We start from the raw sequence: 19,887 nt of genomic DNA on the forward strand, positions 1-19,887 counted from the left end.
ATGCAATGTTTGGTGTGTACAGTATTTTTGAAGTGTATTTTCTTTTGGTGTTGTGAAGAGCAATAAAGGAAGAAAAAGCACTCTATATAGGACTTTAAAATTCTCTCGGCATCATTGTGATATCTTAGAAATCCTTTGTCTTGTCAGTTTTGTTCCCTTATATAGGGAAAAGAAGGCAGACTAGTACTCAATTCAGAAAAACCCACACAGGGTGCAAAAAGGACTTGTTTAATTGGCTAAACAAAGCAGTGAGACAACACAAGTTTCAGCTTGACATGGATGTAGTTAGTATAAGGGGGCCACCTATTTTATACCACCTTACATATCACTTTGGATCACAGATTTATCTCTTAAAAATAAGGGTCACTATAAATAATTATGGACATATTTAGAACATGATCAAATTCAAAGCAGCACTAAGACCCTGATCATCCATGTTTGTTTTTTTCCCAGGAGTGAGTGGTCTAGACCCATGAATGTGAAAACAAATGAAGCACCATGTTGGTTTGAAACATTTCAAACTCTTCTGAACTTGAGCTGTAATGACATCACTAAAATCTCCACCAAAAGAAACAGTGAAACACGTCCTGCATTTGCTCCAGATGCAACAACCACTGAAGACCCAGACAAGGAGTGTTTCAATTAGATGGGCAAGGTTCAAACCATGAATGAGAAGATCTCCTTGTTGACAGCTGTTCATTGGGCAGCAGCCATTTTGTCAATTACCTTCTGTTGCTGAAAGGTTACAGATAAAGCAGTAGTTGGAAAGATCAACCTTTTTTTTAGTATCGATGTCACTGCTTCTAAAGAAAGGGATTGGTTAACAACCTAAAAGCATCATCAGCCTTATGTTTGTGTGGACTCTGTCCAAAAAACCAGCTCAGCTTGTAAAGTGAACTCAGGGGAGACTGCCAGCAATGGCAGACCTTCTGGAAGAAAATTGGGCTTCTAATGTTTTGGGGGTTCTTTGTTCTTGAAGATATTACTAAAAATCCACAGGATTCTGTGAACATATCAGTACTAACATATATATCAGTGCACTTCTTAGCATACAAAAGCAATCATTACCTGCTTTTGGCTAGAATATTAGCCAAACTTTAGCCCTTCTCAACACATGGAATGTCCTACCAGTGAATGTTACATGATGGACTCTACTTGTCCAGTAGGAGTAGCCAATAAACCAAAATATTCCTCTCCTTTCTTGGGTATAAATGCTCTCCTTTCCAGTGGAATAAATCCTTTCTCCCTATGCACCAGGGCAACAGGCAGTGTCCAATCTTTTACCCTACACTCCCATGACTACTTTTCTCTTTCTCCTTTTCTACATATCAGCCATATCATGTGTAGTGTAAAAAAAACAGCTGTTTTGGCTCTCTAGTCACTTATTAACCCTTGCTTCCATACTCCTGCAGACAGAGCAGAGATAATGAGGCAGTGGATGATAGCTCGACCCAAGTAGACCCAGCCAAACTATCGGAGCACCTTCCTGGACAAAGATGTGGAGTACCCCATATACCACCACAGTGACTAGATCAACAAATAAGGTAAGACAGAGGTGCACATAAGAGTAAAACTTGTTTTTTTAAAAATAGGAAGAGAGAAATCAACACTTTCTGGCAGGGGTTGAAAAAGATTATATAGATTAGGTGGATCAGTGAGAAGGCTGACACAGGACAGAGTGCAGTGATTTAAGACTCTGCGGGGTAGGGCATATGGATGGAGATGTAGCCAATTATTTTAGTTCATTTCTTGTGTTATAATTAAATGTTATGCCATATATAATCATGTATGTTGCAGAAGTATAATAGAAGTATAAGATTGATCAGTATGTAGAAGGAATAATCGTGTATTAGATATCTAAGTAAGTAGGGCTGAAACACAATGCCTGCAAGATTTTAGCTTAGCAATTTTGGGCCTTGGAGTTAAGAAATGCTGATATTAGCAAGTGACCAAAGACTAACCAGATTATGGGAAAAGATGTACCAATGGGAGATACTGCAAAAAATTAAGAGTAAGTAATTTTTTGCTTATAAGATAAAAATGTGACTACTGGGTATAACACATGCCCTAGCCACAGGGTGCACGATGTATGTAAATACTAGTGAAGTATAGTCATAATTGCATTATAAAAAGAGGGTGCCTAAATTAGAAAAATTGAGCTCCCTGTGGGAAACTCCAGCAGGAACCATCCCTCTACTGATGATCAATCCATGAGACCCATCGGTCCCTGATGCTGCTGTTAAGGATGTGAGTATAACCACATTTGTAACTTGTGCATAGGTCTTTATAGAATTTCAATATGCTTAGATATTTGTAACTTTAATAAAACTTCTAAAACAGACTAGATCTTGTACTTTTAAATGTATGTGTGGTCACTACCTTTGGTCTTTATGTGTTCTGAGAGACTATAAATCTGAAGCATGTAAGAGAGGTGACTTTCACTCTGTTAAGCTTGAAATTGTAGCCACCAGAGCTGAACCCACGGTGGTGTAATACCACATTACAAAATTCACTTTAAATAAAAAAAAAGGCTACAGAGAAATCCTACTGTTGCCCCGAGGCAGCTGAAGGGAGGGAGACCCAGAATGTTGCCAAAAGGTGAAAGCCACAAATAGACACTGAATTGTATTTTTGGAGAGAATAAGGAGCCAGTCGCAGGATATATAGAGTAGGAAATTTGTGGTCATACTTGTGTATTCATGACTGAATTGATTTTTCAAAGCCAATAAAAGAAATACTTAATATTTAGCTGTGGAACTAGAAAGCCTCCATCTTGCCCTTTGTTTCCATCTGTTGGGAGCCAGAAAGATTTTTAACTCGTTATCAATATTTTCCCACCTTCCTGTGCACAGGACAAGTGTCCTTGAAAGGACTATAGTTTTGAATTTGCTGATTGTCATGTAGACAAGGACATTTTCCAAATAAAAAGCACACAATCCATTTGTAAATCTTCTTGAATATATGAAAGTATAATCAGGCTGACTCAGACAGCTGAGCTATGGCATACCTCATTTGAATTCAGTCTTCCCCCAGGCCTTGTCTATAGGAAATATGCATACATTGTACTGTAAGTAGGAAACATGAATTATAACAATACGCATCTCTGGAGTTCTGAATTTATTTTAGTTTCAAATGTGTCTGAGCATTTACCTTTTTCATATCCTGGATATAATTCTAAGAACTCTTATAAAGCCTTTTCTTGTAGCCATACTCTTAAGCACCTGAAGCACCACAACCTTCCTTTGCCTCCGTTATTCCTCACTCCAGCTCTTTCATGGTACTTTCTGCAGCAAGCCATATCTTCACTGATTTAGTACCTCAGCCGTGCTCCTGCATCCGTTACTCATGTGAGTAGTTCTTACATTGACTAGCCCTATTGATTTCCAGAAGGCTACGCACATGAGTAAGGTTTGCAGGTCTTACCTTACAAAATGATTCTGTGATGAGCAATCTTTAAGTAAATAAACAATTGTTTGCTGGATCCTGTGCAACACTCTTATTATATATATATATTGAACTGCCAGTTCTCTTTTGGATTTTCAACATTCTTTCATAGTTTATATGGATCCATGTAAACAGTGACTGTCTAGCATCTCTGCAAGCATTGTTCGTGGCTGGCAGTATAACATTATCCATCAGTCAGTTTCTTCCTCCTTTCCAACAATATGCATTTGAAAATTCTATATGAAACTTCTTGTTGAAGGCACTATTTTCTCTTACCAATGTTAGCGTCTCCAAAATTCACTTCCACAGAATAATATTTTACCTTTTTGTAGCATATTTCATCCTAAAGGATCCAACAATCAATTGACTAGACTATTAGATTGCAATCTGAGCCAGGGTGAGTTGTTTGACTGCCTTAGAGCAGACTGTTTTCTTTCTCTCTGATTTTTGGCTCTTGTATGTTACCAGTCTGAATTCAAAGAAATAAAGTTGTTGCATTGCAACCTTCCACAAAGAATATTTGTTCTTATCTAACTTTTCTCCGTGGACGTTGTGAACATAACACAGAGTAAGGGGCAGAGAATTGTTCCACTGAGCCTGGAAAACGCTGGGCAATAAGTCTCCCTCTTGTTTTCCCCACTGCTCCAAGGGAGAGAGTAAACTATCACAAGTGCATACCCAACACAGCATACGCTGCCTGATGTGCCAGGCTCCACCCAGTCCCCATCCCACTCTTCTGCATTAAGAACATCAGAAAGGCCATACTGGATCAGACCAAGAGTCCATCTAGTCCAGTATCCTGTCTACAGACAGTGGCCAATGCCAGGTGCCCCAGAGGGAGTGAACCTAACAGGTAATAATCTAGTGATGTCCATCCTGCCATCCATCTTCACCCTCTGACAAACAGAGGCTAAGGACACCATTCCTTACCCATCCTGGCTAACAGCCATTAATGGACTTAACCTCCATGAATTTATCCAGTTCTCTTTTAAATCCTGTTATAGTCCTAGCCTTCACAACCTCTTCAGGAAAGGAGTTCCACAAGTTGACTGTGTGCTGTATGAAGAACTTCCTTTTATTTGTTTTAAACCTGCTACTCATTAATTTCATTTGGTGGCCCCGAGTTCTTATATTATGGCAACAAGCAAATAACTTTTCTTTATTCACTTTCTCTACACCACTCATGATTTTATATACCTCTATCATCTCCCCCCTTAGTCTCCTCTTTTCCAAGCTGAAAAGTTTTAGCCTCTTTAATCTTTAATGGTTTAATAGTTATTTTTTCCAACGTGCATTACTTTACATTTATCCACATTAAATTTCATTTGCCATTTTGTTGCCCAATCACTTAGTTTTGTGAGATCTTTTTGAAGTTCTTCACAGTCTGCTTTGGTCTTAACTATCTTGAGCAGTTTAGCTGATTATTATAGCTGATCAAAAAACAGGAAAAATTTCATTAACATTTTCAGTTTCATGGTTTTCCATTTTGCAGGATTCAAAATGGACATATTGCCTGTTTTTACTAAAGTTTCCATGATACTTTTTTAACAAAACATTTACCATAATTTGTATTGAGATAGTTTGAAAATCTTCCTTACTGAAAATCCAGCTGTTAGTTAAAATGAATTGTTTACAAAGGCCCACTTTTTTAAATAAAAATTTCAGTTAAAAATGTATCATGGACATTCTTCCAAAAAAGTGGAACATTTTAACCTCAAATTGAGAGAGCTTTCTATTATGAAAAAGGCCATTTCTTGAGGAGCGGGGGAGGGGTGATCTCTTCATGCAATATGCTTGGTTGAATTTTGTGGACTGCACAAAATATTACCCAAGCCATTTCTGCCCACCATCTAACCCTGACATGCTTGTGTCACAGATAGGAGCTGGATGAACTTCAGTGAGTTTTTCCTTTGGGTGGATGAGCTCATTGTAGCTGAGACTGGGTGGAGAGGTCTGTAATCTTTTAACTAAGCCTTCTGGCCCCTTCAGCCATTTCATTTCTACCTGCCCCCTGATGCTACACTCATCTTTACCGCTGCCACCACAGTTCATTTGTCTGGGATTTTATCCTTCAGGCCATCCCTGATGCCGCATAACAGTTCTGGGAGGGGAATTTTATCCAGTTTGCCAGGGTAAATCTGTAACCTTACCACAAGTTCCACGGGCGCTTTAACTGCCATACAAAGCTGTGAGGCTTTGGTTTGTAAGGTTTCCTGTGATACAGTATGTATTACCACTTGCAAAACATGTAGTCTTTTCTCTAATTGTCATTGTTTGATGAAATTTACCAGGCATAATTGACTTGTAAAAATGAAATTAAAGAAAAGGAGCTCTGTGATATTTGATAGGGAAATCAGAGCAGGGAGTGAGAAGGAGAAGAATAACTTTTCCTAAAAAGAAAAGTAACAAAATTTGGGGGGCAAAATGGTTTTAGTGCCCTTGAAAGATGCTGGTAGATGACTTTGAAGACTGATGTTCTGACTCAGGTAGAGCAGGGATTTGAACTTGGGTCTTCAGATTACTTCAGTGCCCTGACCAGCAGACTCTTGGCTATTCTGAGGCAGTATGTGCTTGTTCTCACTTGCAGTCTTGTTTTCATACACAAATTTCAAAAAGTCTCAGGTTTGTCCCAGTGTAGAACAGGAAAAATTTTGAAATCTCAAATTTTCATCAGATGGGAAAATGATTTCCCATTCAGTTCAGCAAGAACATGACGTTGATGCTGGTGCCAAAAAGCAAAAGTCACTCCACCATTTTGCAAAGTTCTCTGTCAGTTTTGCTCTCTAACAGGAAGAGAATGCTGCTTATGTCCAATATAGCATGTGCATGACAAAAGGTTTGACACAGTCATTATCTATGAGAACACTGACTCACTTATTTCTGCCAATTACTGTATTCCTAAGAATAACCTTTTCTAATTGCTGGTGATGACTCAGTCAAAATGCAAAAGATTAGGGTGTTTACATCGTGTTGCCTCATAAAATGTGCTTAGTCATTCTTCTAGAAAATATCACCTATTATGGCTGGATCTTTCCACTGGCATTAACTCTGTTAATATCAACCAGAAAGAAATTCTGTCATTGTGTCTTTGCTTTACTCAGTTTGTAACCACTGTGAGCCATAATTTGAACAGACTTAACCTGGGTTATGTACTGTATAAACATGAAGAATTCTTGGTAAAACTGAAGAATACCCTGTCCTACAGAGGCCCCTCTTGCAATGGAATCAAAAGGGGTGGCAGGATTTGGGATGGCCATGGGAATGGTGAACACCCCCTGTATAGCACAGAATGCAACTCTGCAAGAGCTTTTTACTTTACCAGTTGTTGGGAGGCTTGGAGATAGGATAGGGCTGAGCAGAAAAGGTCAGAACACAGATCCTCTAATCCATCTCTTCCCACACCACAGAGACTGCTCCAGCTATGTAGTGGACATGCAGTGATTCCATTGCCTCTCCACAAGGGGCAAGAGAAAAAGGGTTTTAACACAATTAAAGGGGTGTGTGTATATATGTCATATTCTGAGGTGCAATCCAAACCAGTGAGGGATTGTGTCACTGCTATCCCTGTAATCATGAGTTCCTTACAATGCTTTGCTCCTGTAGATCCCACCTGGGTTGCTCAAAAACTAGCCAGCTAACATGCAAGTCACATCCTGTATAGCTATGTGCTAGACAGGCCAGTTCAGAGACTCCAGCAGCCTGGCTGCAACCCCACCTCCCATCTCTGGCTTCCAGTAGCCTTGGTTACCACTTGGAGGGTGACCCCCAACACACTCCCAGTCCTGACTTTTCCCAAACCGTGTGTTCCACAATGTCCAGCCCTCTCCTTGATAGCTCAGAGATATAATATGGTGTGTGTTTTCCTCTAAAGACACAAAAACACATCATGGCTTATTAACTGAAGTGGTGGTAAATATACCCTGCCCCTTTAAACACAACACTCAGTTGATTTATGGTAAAAATGAAATAAATTTAACAAAACAGACATAGCATTAAGTGAGTTCACATATAAGGAATTAAGATAGAAAGAGCTATAAGTAAAATAAGACAAAATATGCTTCTAAAAGTCTAAAACTTAATCTAGCAGGCTACAGGCTTTTTTTCAAAATGGCTTCTCACCTGTCCTTCTGCCCAGCCATGGCTGACTTTCCTTCAGCCAGGACCTTCCACAAAAGTTCAAGATGCTGGCTTCCCTTTTATTTTTTGGCAAAAACTCTTTGCCTAAGCATGTTTCTCACCTTTATTCTGTTCTTGTCTCTTATCTTCCTAGTGATGGATGCCAAAGATGGCTTCTGCCCTTGCTTATATCTTCCAAAGTTCAGTGAACTTTGTTTCAAGGGGCAGGATGACCTTTTGCTGTTCTTCCCCCTCCTGTGGCCTTCCCATCCCCCGTATGATTTCTGTATATAGGACTTCTGTTGTTTGATTCCACCATGCTTAATTGAAATAGGAGACAGGTAGATAGCTGTGACATTCCCTCTTGTACAGCCTAATATAAGTATCTATAATTCCTTATATAAAGGGTTAAGTTAATGCATACATTTCACAATGATATTAATTCAGTGTGTCACTAGCTTACAGAAAAGATATGTCTATACACTTTAATATAGTAATATTGTATACACTCAGTTGTTTCAATTGCTTATCATTTGAGGTTCAGCCAGTCTGTCTTTATAGACCAGTAAACCTTTGAAAAGGATTCTTCTGCAAAGTAAAACCCAGTCCAAGCTTCTCTCTCCTGCTGTATGTAAATGCCATGCTGTCTTTCCCCCTACTTGTTAGTGAGGTTTGCCTCTACCTCTTGTTAGCTTGATATGTCTGTTTACTGCTTATATGTAAGTTGAGATAAACACACACGTACCTGTGTTTAGGATGGAACTGTTTAACCACTCCCTCGACATACTTGGTTTATACACACTTTAGTTATAATTCCAGTATATATTTATAACTCTTAATATCCATCATATACATAGATCAGACAAGAATATTAATAATCAGTGAGTTATTAGTTGTCAAATGAGACCTCACAAGGCATATTTTGTACAAAGATTATTACAATAGTGTGTACAGGGGTGGGTCTTAGTGTCACAATATTTTACCTAATTCCTACCACTCTGTGGTGGTGGGCCAGGCAGGTTTTCTTTCTTCAGAGTCTCCCACAGAGTGTGTCACTGTGTCAGTCCCTTGTCCATGAACAGCAATTTGAGAATTGCTTCCTCTCTCTCTAGAGTGTGATGTTTTAACTTTTTAGTGTCCTTTTAATCTTTTGGTTTCCAGCATTGACAAAACAAGTCCCTGTAACTGCTGGAGCCTGGAGGTGACATCTTCCCAGCTAACAGCTTGGGCCTTGTCTTAATGACCCCCTACCGCCCCCCAACATGTTTACTGGGAGGTTGTTAATCTAGAGCTACTGCGTTGCCATTCTGTTAGCTTCCTCACAGCCCTGTTTCTAGACTAAACCACTGTATGCGTATGGCAAACATTCCAAAAACTCAAAATGCAGCAACTAACCCATAACCAGGCCACATATAGAATTCATAAGTTAGTGAGGAACAGACCAATGTCCTTCACAGCATATACAACCTTCAAGATTATGGACTGATCCAGTTACTCTGTAATATATAGTTGAGTACAAAGGAAGAAAAGCAGATCAAAAGTTCCACCATATTTTTGTTACACGCTATCGAAAGACCAGGTGCTGTTCCTAGTATATTATTAATGTCATTCCATCCACTTAAGAAACTGCCCCCCCCTAAACTGCTGAAAAACTTACACTTTTGTAACAAAATTGGTAAAGACTGAAAATAGCAAATTCATAGAATCATAAACTTTAAGGTTAGAAGGGACCATTATGATTGTCTAGTCTGACCTCCTGCACAACGCAGGCCACAGAGTCTCGCCCACCCACTCCTGTAACAAACCCCTAACCTATGTCTGAGCTATTGATGTCCTTAAATCATGGTTTAAAGACTTCAAGATGCAGAGAATCCTCCAGTAAGTGATCTGTGCCCCACGCTGCATAGGAAGGCAAAAAAACCCCATGGTCTCTGCCAATCTGCCCTGGAGGAAAATTCATTCCTGACCCCAATTATGGCAATCAGCTAAACCCTGAGCATGTGGGCAAGACTCACCAGCCAGACACCCAGGAAAGAATTCTCTGTAGTAACTCAGATCCCACCCCATTTAACATCCCATCACAGGCCATTGGGCATATTTACCGCAAATAGTCAAAGATCAATTAATTCCCAAAACTAGGCTATCCCATCATACCATCCCCTCCAAAAACTTATCAAGTTTAGTCTTGAAGTCAAATGTGTCTTTTGCTCCCACTGCTCCTCTTGGAAGGCTATTCCAGAACTTCACTCCTCTGATGGTTAGAAACCTTCATCTAATTTCAAGTCTAAACTTCCCAATGATCAGATTTGTTCTTGTGTCCACATTGGTACTGAGCTTAAATAATTCCTCTCCCTTCCTGGTATTTATCCCTCTGATATATTTATAGAGAGCAATCATATCTCCCCTCAGCCTTCTTTAGCTTAGGCTAAACAAGCCAAGCTCTTTGAGTCTCCTTTCATAAGACAGGTTTTCCATTCCTTGGATCATCCTAGTAGCCCTTCTCTGAACCTGTTCCAGTGTGAATTCATCCTTCTTAAACATGGGAGACTAGAACTGCACACAGTATTCCAGATGAGGTCTCACCAGTGCCTTGTATAACAGTACTAACACCTCCTTATCTCTACTGGAAATACCTCGCCTGTTGCATCCCAAGACCACATTAGCTTTTTTCACGGCCAAATCACATTGGTGACTCATAGTCATCCTGTGATCAACCAATATTCCGAGGTCCTTCTCCTTCTCTGTTACTTCCAAGTGATGTGTTCCCAGCTTATAACAAAAATTCTTGTTATTAATCCCTAAATGCATGACCTTGCACTTTTCACTATTAAATTTCATCCTATTACTATTACTCCAGTTTACAAGGTCATCCAGATCTTCCTGTATGATTTCCGTGTCCTTCTCTGTATTGGCAGTACCTCCCAGCTTTGTGTCATCCACAAACTTTATTAGCACATTCCCACTTTTTGTGCCAAGGTCAGTAATAGAAAAATTAAATAAGATTGGTCCCAAAACCGATCCCTGAGGAACTCCACTAGTAACCTCTCTCCAGCCTGACAGTTCACCTTTCAGTATGACTCGTTGTAGTCTCCCCTTTAACCAGTTCCTTGTCCACCTTTCAATTTTCATATTGATCCCCATCTTTTCCAACTTCGCTAATAATTCCCCATATGGAACTGTATCAAAAGCCTTGCTGAAGTTGAGGTAAATTAGATCCACTGTGTTTCCTTTATCTAAAATTCACTGAAAGAGGTCAGACTTGAGATTCCTCGTCAGACCATAGGAAAGGTTGAAAGCCACTGCAGGCTTCCCAAGCCTTGTCTACACTAGGGTTTTTGGCAGAAATTTCCCACCAGTGCAAACTTCACCAGTGTCTTAGGGCTGCCATGTCTTAGGTCTCCCACTATTGCTTCTATCAGTGGAGGATCATCATTGGTAGCAACCATGGGAAATGTTTACCGAAAATATACCTTAGTGTAGACACAGCCCTACTGTTCTGAAGGGTTGGGCTCAAGACTCAGGTTTTTAAGGTACTTGAGTAGGGTACACAAATAATCATTAGCACACTTCTTCACCTGTGATCTCAAAGGCAGAAGAAGTTGCAAATGGATTAATTTGGCCTGGTGTCTCAGTTAATAGCTGGCCACATATTGTAGCTACCCTTGAACATCTTTTGTTAGTTTAAGGAACCTCGTTCTTGTTTACAAGCAAAAAAGGCTGCCGAAACACTTCATTAGCTGAAACCATAATTATCATTTTCTTACCTTTGACGAATATAAGTATGTTTCTGCTGAAAGATTAGGGTCACAGTGCTGATGTATTTACAATTAAAATACAGTGAGTGGGCTAACGGCTGCTTTCCACTTGCCACATAAGGAGGCGTTTAAGGCCAAGATTTTCAGAAATAGAAGTCTGAAGTTAGGCTGCTGTGACAGGAGGGATTCCTTTGCTACCCTTTTAGGACAGCTTTTTCTCTGCCTCAGCAGTGCAAAGCAGCCAAACCAGAATCAAGCCCCTTGCTTCAAAAAATAATGTGAATAGACTTAGATTTATATGAATTACTTTTCAGTCTCTGCGCAGAAGAAAATTATATTTTCCTGTTTGGGAAGCTAACATATTCATGTGGGAAAAAGAGATTCTCTTATTTCATATTCTTCAATAAAATCATGCTAAAACTTCCCTGGCAGTATAACATCTCCCCTCCAGGCATGACAGGGGTTTCCCAAGTAACCTTGCAATTTCATTAATTAACCATACAAAAACAAAGGAATTGGTCAGAGGAGGAGGCAAGCGCAGCCTCTGCTGGGTTGAACAGCCTTTTCTGCAATAACTTATCCCACAGTTGCTTTGGGAACAGATGTAAGGAATGATTTATGTATTCCATTACTATAATCCAATTTGTTTCTATTACTTATCATTATTCTGTGATACTGTGTACTAATAATCATGTTACTTCATTAAAAGAAAGGTTCAATTTATGCTGCCTGAAATTATGACAGATCTAAGAAAGAATGATTACAAAATTTACCATTTATTTTCTTCAGTGAAGTGCATGGATATTTAGAGCAGCTCGAATTTTGTACTCTGAGCCTTTAAGTGGAAGGATTTGCTATAATAATCTTTTGGAATGAGTAAATCACATGGCAACTCCTGTACCATAGGGTAAAGTATACAGGCTAATCTCTGGAAGCAACATATCCATGAATAAAGAAGACTCTTATTGTTGCTGCAGTGGACTAAAGGAAATGAATGTTTAACAATAAATATGACATCCCTGTTTGAATATAGCATGCTGTCCAGGACATCAAGGCCTTGCCTGCTCCCAGCAGCTGCCTTATCTTAGTGGGACCCACTTACATAATGGATGCTATGGCTTTTTCTCCTCCAGCGGTGGATCTTCAGAGAGTCGCACGTGCACACACATGACATGCAGTGGTATAATCGGCCCTTTGTACTGGAAAGACAGGTCTCAGCTGTAATTTTGCAAACCTCCCACCCTCTACAAGAAAAAGCGATGCCATCAGAATCTTCACCCCTCTCTCCTCCTGGAGGCCAACTGGAGACTCTTCAGAGACACACCCACCCATGTGGAGAAATCAGCAACAGAACTTTCCCGCTGCTCTTTCCTCGCAGCAAGGAGGGGCACAAGGAAATGCCATTCCCCATGTTAAAATCACTTCTTTGACTCAGCCATACCTTTTGTTTTTAAAGGGAAAGTCAGGGCTAAAGTAAAGAGATGAGAGGCGGTGAAAAATATCTGACTTCCATACAAATCCTGCAAGATTAGGGCTCTTCAAGATTTAGAATCCGCCACCAAATGTCGAATGGAAACAATCAGCCTTGACAGAGGCCAGAAGAAGCTCAGGTAGCTGATTCTGACTTCTAAGGACAGGGGACTTGACTACTGTTGCTCAGGATACACTAGATTTAAAATATGGTTAAAATGATCTATGTTGTATCGTTTTCAATAAAATCTGCAAATGTTACTAGAGGAGGGGGAGACTGACCCCCATGCTACCCTAAGATAGAGACATCAAGTTTGCCTACCCATTTTCAGAACCTTCCCTCTTTTGAATATAAAGAGTAATGGAAGGAGTCAAAGGGGAGTGAAAACTACAGTGGATCTCCAGAAAGTAATAAGCCCCATGAGGACTATACCAAAAAAGCTTGTGACTGACAAACTTCCTAGTGTATACTGTTGGAACATGTAATTTGAATGAGACCCAAAATGTGGAGCTCAGGGTGATAACAAGCGCTCATGGTTATGTCAGTGAAACTTCTAACTTCTGTGCAGCCTCAGATATAATTCTGGTCATACCTGATGCAAGCTTGCAATACCTGTGAGAATCATATTTGATCTCTGTGAAAGTTATAAACTCTATAAGCGTAGCCAAAAGAGGCTTGTAACTAAGCGTATGCCAAATAAATAAATAGTTAACCAAAACTGAATAACTGGACATTGTGTTTTGCCAGAGCTGAATTAGAAGCCAAAGAGTAAACAAATCAATAAATGATACCCACAAAAATTATATATGACCATGTCTTCTGAAAGAAAGTTGGTCAAAGGATCAATGCTATTAATTAATCCATCTCATTGTCTCACAAAACACAATGAACTAAATTCTACCCTAGTATAATTTTACTGAAATCTGCCTCTTGTAGATATTTAAAACATCCTTTTTGGGAATAGAAAATTGGGTCAGGAATTGAGTCTACTAAGCTTTTCTTCCCATCTCCTCAAATTCCTCCTGAAAGCTTCGCATATAAAATCAGGAACATCAAATACAGGAGTTAATCTATTTAAATGACCTTCCCTCTCCCCGATCTCTGTCTTTCTCTATTTGATTCCAAACATTTAAGATTTGGGTAATGCAGGAATTACACGGAGTTAGTTTCTTTACTTTTAGTCAATAAATAGTATTGCTACTAAAAATGTGCTGGAAAACATGAATTGTTTGTTTTATCCAAGCTACCTCACCTGTAATTAAACTCTTGCCAACTAGAGCTGGGTAAACTATTCACAGTAGGTCATTTTATTTAATAAATGTAACTCTATATTATTCTGTTTGTAAGTCTTCCATAAATATCCTTTGATTTGTATCCATTTGCTCTTTGTTCACAATTGTTTGAATACTTTATTCAAATATATTTCAACCAAAAGGCTGCTTCTGAGCTATTTGCTTCAGCTATGTCTTTGACTATTTATTATTTGTGTTGTATGTTTGGACACCTAAATCCATGTCGCAATGTTTCTGCTTCATAGTTAGATTACTGAAACTCTTTTGGAGATGAGGAGGAAAGTCAAAGAGATTTCAAGAGGATGATGTGAATCCTGGTGTCAACATATGTTCCTACAGTTTCTCACATTTTCATTTCCTATGAACATTCTTGCTCATAAAAAAAAAAAAGCATTTGTATTAAAGTTTGTGGGAAAACAAATAGAAATTCACGAGGGTTTCCCAAATACTACTGAAGCAAATTCAGTTTCTATTCAAACTAATGTGAACGTATTGTAGACGTTACCTAGCTTCAATTAATTTTTAACTTGTTTGCAGTGTTGTGTTGTAGCCATGCTGATTCCAGAATATGAGAGAGACAAAGTGGGCGAGGTAACATCTTTTATTGGACCAATTTCTGTTGGTGGGAGATACAAGCTTTTGAGCCACACTCAGCTCTTTCTCAGGTTCCCAAGGTTGTACCTTCCACCAAGAGAAATTAGTCCAGGAAAAGATATTACCTCACCTACCATGCCCCTCCCAGTGATTTTTAGCACATTTTAACAATTTGGCTTGATGCTTAACCAAATTTGGTATGGCCAGCACAGCTTTGGTCCTTTGATTTCATCAGTATTCTGTACTTAAGTCTAGTTTTTTTCTTTAGCCAAACAAAATTAGCCATATTTTTCTTTAATGTAGTACAGAATGTTTTTTGTTTCAGTCTATTGGGGGATTGAAAAGGGAATATGAAGCTGTACAATATGCATTCTAAATATCAGGGTTTTGACATGCAATGGTGTAGCCATGTCAGTCCTAGGACATTAGAGAGACAAGGTGAGCGAGGTAATATCTTTTATTGGACCAACTTCTGTTGCAAGAGACAAGCTTTTTTGAACTTACACAGAGCTCTTCTTCAGGTTTTGACATGACTGTTTTATATAGAACAAAAGATTAAATCCACAACAGAGAGACAGTTTGTCATTTTAGGACCCATCCAACACCCAGTTCATTGGGAGTCTTCCCAGTGATTTCAAAGGGCATTGGATTGGACTCTTGAGAACAACTTTCTTATGATTATAAGAGTTTTATCCTGCATGCAGCTGTCCCATTGACTTTAAAGTGAGTTAAGGACAGCAGGATTTAGCGTTACATTATATTTAAAGTCTCTTTGATGGATTATTTGTAAGTCTTTCTTTCTATCTTTGGGTATATAGTTTTTAACATCCCTTGGCAAACTCTGTTATTTAAAAATGAAGTGATATTTTTTGACAGTCTAGCCTTTAAATTATTGCTTTCTGGATAAAAGGCAAGTAGTTCTGATTCAGCCAGGCTATATCAAAAGAGGATTTAAAAGCACAGTACTTTAAAAGTCAAGATCAGGAAGGCCATATGTAGTTACATCTTGATTTTAGTGAAAAGGGACATGTTTTATATAAGAATAAATAATATGGCTGGCTTAGTCACTTTCATTTCTCTACAGCATGCTTTCTACTGAGTGAAAATAAAAATGGACATAAATAGAAAAACATTTTTAAAGCACTCTTTATGGTTTCTCTTGGCTCAAACACAACATCAAATGTTGATTGGTGGTGTACTCTCTATAAAGCATTTAAAACACTAATTATGATTTCATTAATGTGACTAAGCTTAAACTACATGGTCCCATTCACACTACAACTGAAGTTCTAATTGCTATTTTGGAGCACTGTTAGAAACCTGTGCTTCTGATTAATAGTCATTGCATGGGTGAGCAGGTTGAGATAGTGGGGTCATAAGCATAGTTTAAATAAATCCTCATCCACGCTGTTCATGGAAACCATAATGTGAACAGAACATCTGTAACCAGGTGAAAAATGCTTGGCCTTTAAGGGCCTGCTCCTCAGAGGGGCTGATTTTATCAGGTGCTCAGCACCTCCTAGGAGTTGCTTAGCACCATTCAGGATCAAATTCTAAGTGAGTGTCCTTTACTAAGGAAATTTGATTTTAAAGGACTGGTATGCTAAGTAGTTTTAAAACGTGCATTCAGTTTTGTGGGGACCAGGAGGCATGGTGGGTTGCTTGTTGTATTTTATGATATTATTTCTATACTCTTATTTCTAGAGAATTAGATTAATCATGTGTGGTTTAGGAGAAAAGTGAAAATGAGATTGGTGGTACAATCAGTGTGTAGTTGGTTGGTTAAAATTACAAAACCACATCACCATAACAAAATCTGGCAGCCTCTTCATTGGATACTTGCAGGATTGGAATTAGGGACCTTCTCCTAGAGGTGCATGAATCAAGTATTGGTGGCTGAAGGCACTATATAGAGGTAATGACTACAGGCATGCTATTTGGAGAGAGAGAGAAGCATGCTCACTGGAACCCTCTGCTACATCCTTTTTAATAGCTGTATCTTGTGCTGTACCCAGTGCAAAACTCAGTGCTATCGGTTGTGTGAGCAGATGGGACACAACGCCACCCAGATATACCCCCTCTGGTTTTCCGGTGCCCTCACCCTCACTGCATACAAAATGACACACCCAGCCAACCGTTAGGCCCATTCATGGTATCTGATGAAACTGTGTAAGAAATGGAGTTAGCTGCATCTAGGTTAAACACAATTTCTGGCCTAGTGTAAACAGCTTCCATGCCTGGCTGTAGCACTAAAACTGAAGGCTTCTGTCACCACTGCTGCTACTTCTCCTCCTTTTCACAAGGTAGAGGGGAGAGGTAGGAGTGATCCTCTTGGGAGAGGCTGCCCCTACAGCTTCTTCTCGTCATCACCGGGTAAGATCAGGCTGAGAGAAGCCTCCACTTCTCTTCATTGAAGGAGAGAGAGGCCAAACCCATTTCTCTCCTTTGCATGGTGGTTTCACAAAGAGAGCTTGCAGAGAAGAGGAAGTTGGCAGGGTCTCACAGAGGAGAGTAGGAATGAATGGGTACCTGTGACTGTCAGTGAGGCGTGCACACAGTGGTAAGGAGCAACTTGGAAAAGTAGGAATGGGGCAGATGAGAACACATGGGAGAGTATATTGGTAACCTAACACTATTGTAACACACAGAAACACGCACACTAAGGGCTTGTGTACACACAAAGTTGTACCACTTTAACTATACCCCATATAATTAAACTAGTGGATTGACATATATTATTCCTATAGAGAAAGGGAGTAAATTATCCTGGTAGAAGACACGTTTATACCGGTCTAACTGCATTCACACTAGGGGTTGTATCAGTATAACTATTTTGGTGTAAAAAAAAATCACATTAAGCACAATAGTTATATCAGTACAAAAAGTGTGTGTATAAGTAAAATAAAAAAGGATCTGGTTTAAACTACCTGACATCAGGAAAAGAGAGATAAGATTACAACTCTAGCCATATCAGCCCCTGTTGGATCTTGAACTTACAGCAGCTTTCAGACTCTGGATGCTGTTACCATACACCATGTGCTGCAATACTGAGGCAGTGGTGGTGGGCTATGAACAGTGCTTTAGCATACAGTATGCATTCTGTAGGTTTCATCGATGTAAGCCAACCCCTTAACATTATTTTATTATGGTTTTGAAGAAGCATTTCCTTTTATTTTTTTAAACAGTTTAAAAGACCAAAATAGAAGAAAAGACCAATGTTTCTAGCATTCGTACAGACATTGATATGATAGACCTAAATGACTCCTCTAGAACTCAGTCTATTGCCTATATATTTATTCAATTTTTAATTGCTTATGATTTGCCATAAACTGTAATGTCTCTCAAGTAACCGTTATGGTCTATCATCCAAAGATATTTTTAGCCAATTTTAAAACCACATGTTATTTACCTAATAGACTATACTGGCTCCTGTGGAGCCATTACATACCATTGTGCAAATGTAGATTTAGGTAGTCTTAGAACACACAGATTATTTACTGAATAGAAAATATGGTGCTTTTGTAGCTACAGTTTTTCCAGAAAAATCCATACTTTCCACTTTATTAAAGCCAAAATGTATATCTTGTAGATTATAGTGGCTTTTTCTGTGCTGTTAAAATCTAACATGTAAAAAGAAATTTGAAGCATGGTTAATGTGCTACTTAAGAACAGTATGTGTGTGTATACCTATTGTGACCCAATGCACCCCTGTATTCATATTCTACACACTAGTGTAATAATCTTTGTCCAAAATATGCCTTGTGAGGTATTGTTTCAAAACTAATAGCTCACTGGTCAATAATATTATGGTGAAATATATGTAGCAACATTATACATACAGTCATGAATTCCCCCTGTACGATGTTTGTAGCACATTTTCAAAGCCATGCACCCCTGACTAGGCAGGAGAGGTTAAACAGGTCTGTCTTGAACAAAAGAATGAGTTTACCTCAATTTACATATAAGTAGTAAACAGGGTCCTTGAGACAGCAAGAAGGAGACAAGGCAAATCATACATGGGGGAAGAAAGAACAGGGGCCACTGTTAGAGAGCTTATTCCTTCACTCTCCCACTTCCCTGGTCCTTCTTGCATGAACAGAGAGCAACAATACCCGAAGTCCGAAGGTGCAAACAATTCAATGTTTATTGGGGTGAACTTCCAGCAAGCTTAAATCCAAGTTCCTTTTTCCTTATTTTTGAATCCCAACTTACTTCCTGTTTGCCCCTAATTTATATAGGAATATTCTTAGCTATACCTTAACCAATCATTCTACTGAAATTTAACTAACCAATCCTAACATATTGTAACATGATTAGCTAACCAATTATTTCCCACCACCTTAATTAGTTTACACCCAGCAAAATTAATTATACATCAGACAGAAACAGTCACAGAACCAGACAGAGACCATGCAAATAAACAATAGCAAAGTGGGAACTATAATGACAAAACAATACAGAAGGGAGGATTTCACAACTACACCTATAAAGACATAAGGGTTTCCCAGCTGTGTCTATTGATAAGTGAGTTCTTTACCAGACAGAAAACTATCAACCTAAATTTCCTTTTACATCTTCTAGGCTCTTCCCTTTCTCTGGAGGTGATAGATCGGATCACCTTCCTAACAGCCCCATATTGACTAGTTTGGAATTTGAGGATGTGACCATACGCTTCCCAGCTTATGGCTGCCTCTGCTGCTTAGCCAAAGGCATTGACCTAAGAACAGGGCCTCAGACTGTCACAGTGAGAGAAGGCCCTTACACAGATTCTTCCTTGTATAACTCTGTTACTAGCTAAATGATAAACATATACCTACATTCTTAGAGTACAGGCCTTTACAGACAGGTCTGAATATCTATATCCTAACAGCCACCTTCATCCCCAGACTCTACGTCACCTTCTTTACAGTTTGAATAAACTTTATTTTGCGGGGCAATCCTCAGAAGAATCCACTTCAAAGGGTGACTGGACTATAAAAATGAGGGGCAAAAGCACTCCAGCATATTTCTCCATCACTCTATCTTATACCTAAGAAGACAAAGGAACCAGCCTTTTGACTTTGAGGGGGGCATCCTGACCTGAGAGTTTGGTCACCAATGTTGCTGGGAACATGTGGTAAGGATTTTACCTTGAACCAAATGTAGTTTGTGAAATTTTAGCTGTTAGAAAGCTTTTTTATCTTTACTTTTCTCGTAACCATTTCTGACTTTAATG

At 39.1% G+C, this 19,887-nt stretch overlaps 1 protein-coding gene across 3 annotated transcripts in view; it reads left to right on the top strand.

The window, feature by feature from the left end:
• LOC311531404 (uncharacterized protein) overlaps window positions 1–13,693 on the top strand; it is a 44,530-nt gene extending 30,837 nt beyond the window's left edge. The window contains exons 2-4 of one of the 3 annotated variants that reach the window (XR_014714214.1): window positions 1,413–1,544; window positions 2,180–2,247; window positions 12,449–13,693. Coding sequence is in view for 1 of the 3 variants with exons in the window: in XM_084648749.1 (XP_084504875.1) it covers window positions 454–646 (193 nt within the window). In the remaining 2 variants the exon portion in view is untranslated. Of the gene's footprint in view, window positions 1–453; window positions 677–1,412; window positions 1,545–2,179; window positions 2,248–12,448 lie in introns of those variants that run through there. The other 2 variants (XR_014714215.1, XM_084648749.1) reach the window with 2 other exon arrangements.
• Window positions 13,694–19,887: the final 6,194 nt, after the last annotated feature.

This window comes from Lepidochelys olivacea, assembly GCF_965140295.1.
Source record: "Lepidochelys olivacea isolate rLepOli2 genome assembly, chromosome: 1".
NCBI classification, from domain to species: Eukaryota; Metazoa; Chordata; order Testudines; family Cheloniidae; genus Lepidochelys; species Lepidochelys olivacea.